Source organism: Belonocnema kinseyi, chromosome 5, assembly GCF_010883055.1.
Source record: "Belonocnema kinseyi isolate 2016_QV_RU_SX_M_011 chromosome 5, B_treatae_v1, whole genome shotgun sequence".
Taxonomy (NCBI): Eukaryota; Metazoa; Arthropoda; class Insecta; order Hymenoptera; family Cynipidae; genus Belonocnema; species Belonocnema kinseyi.
The window spans coordinates 145,464,874-145,466,311 of NC_046661.1; the positions used below are offsets into that span (position 1 = coordinate 145,464,874).

A 1,438-nucleotide genomic window follows, 5' to 3' on the forward strand; every position below is an offset into this window, starting at 1 on the left:
TATATCTAGTCGGGAGTGGTGTTGACTGAAAACAGATGATTTGGAGCGATTCGCGCGCCATCTGTTGGTCATTCTAAGGACTTATTGAACTACCCTCGTACAATTCTTATTTCAGTGTGCGCAATATTGGCACAGTTTAGCTGTGTGTTCATGACACATGGCTCTATTACAACGCAGAAATTTGTACCACGTTTTTCGATCAAAAGAATGATGACAATATCCACATCGTGTGTGCTTTGCTAATTTATTATCAGAGATTGAATCACGAGGATCTTGTACTTCGGGAATCTCGTTGTACGTGAGAAATTTTTCTATTTGCATAGGCAAGGGAGCACTAATTCCCGGCTGTTCTAGGCGTCTCCGCAAAAGAGGTTTCACTAACTCAAAACTCATCTAAAATAAAAATTAGGAAAACATTAACTTTCAATTCTAAAAATTCAGTTGGAAAATCATATTATTATACTTTTTGTTACAAATATATAGTTTTTTTACCCTTGATACTCGAGAGGTCTTGCTTCACGATCAATTTCTGTCGATGGATGCTTCCGGGGAGAAATTTCTATTACATAAAAAAAATACAACATGTTAATCAAACTTTACTCTCGCGTCGCACAAAACCTACTTTAATTTTATTATTGGACACAAGGAAAAAATGTAAATAGAGAATTTACTTACCTTTTGCATTTGATCAATTTTCTTTAATTTTCAACCGTGCATATTAAGGCTTTGATTACAATTATCCGAACAAATATAAAATAATAATAATATTAATAATAATAAGAGAGAATTTACATTTTTAGATTGTCTTTATTTACAAGTTGACATTCTTCTAAATAGTATGTTAATAAATCCTAAGCTGTTTGTTGAACAAACGAGCAAGAAATAACAAGAATTGCTTCTCTTTTGCTTTTAATGATGCTCCTTTTCGGGTTCGCCGTACATTTTCTTATAGAACTCAACGTACTCTTTCTTTCGTTGCTCGCGTTTAGCAAAATATTTTGGATAAAAGGCCTTTTCCCAAGGATCCCAGTAATCGAGAACCCAATCGGGAATTAGGGGCTCACGTTGATAGGCGCAGCCTCCAACCGAATAGGGGAATTTCTTTGGAATCGGATGTTGATATTTAAAATGCCATTCTTCTCCTTCATTTAAAAGTTTATTGGCTAATCGCAGATCTTTTATACCCTTGTTCACTTCGAATTTTGACCGACAAATCGTTGCATTGTATCTGCAATAAAAAAAAAAAAAAAACATAATATTCAATTATTACTTTTCCTCAATTTTCAGCCGTTGAAAATTCAATTAACAATTTCACTCAATTTTCAACAGTTGAAAGTTTAATTTTCATCAATTTTCCACAAATGAAAATTCAATTTTATTTCATTTCTAAGGTTGAAAATTTAATTTTCAGTTTTCAGCATTTGAAAATTTAATTTTC

The 1,438-nt window shown here is 32.7% G+C and overlaps 2 protein-coding genes across 2 annotated transcripts in view; one reads left to right on the plus strand and one right to left on the minus strand.

Moving 5' to 3' along the window:
* The window catches only part of LOC117172522, a 42,650-nt gene that overhangs the window by 5,830 nt on the left and 35,382 nt on the right, over positions 1 to 1,438 (plus strand). The window lies entirely within an intron of this gene.
* Positions 788 to 1,438, minus strand: part of LOC117172523 (NADH dehydrogenase [ubiquinone] 1 beta subcomplex subunit 9) — a 5,774-nt gene continuing 5,123 nt past the window's right edge. Inside the window, exon 2 of the mRNA XM_033360546.1 lies at positions 788 to 1,228. Within this exon, the coding sequence (XP_033216437.1) occupies positions 910 to 1,228 (319 nt within the window). The 3' untranslated portion in view covers positions 788 to 909. The remainder of the gene's footprint in view (positions 1,229 to 1,438) is intronic.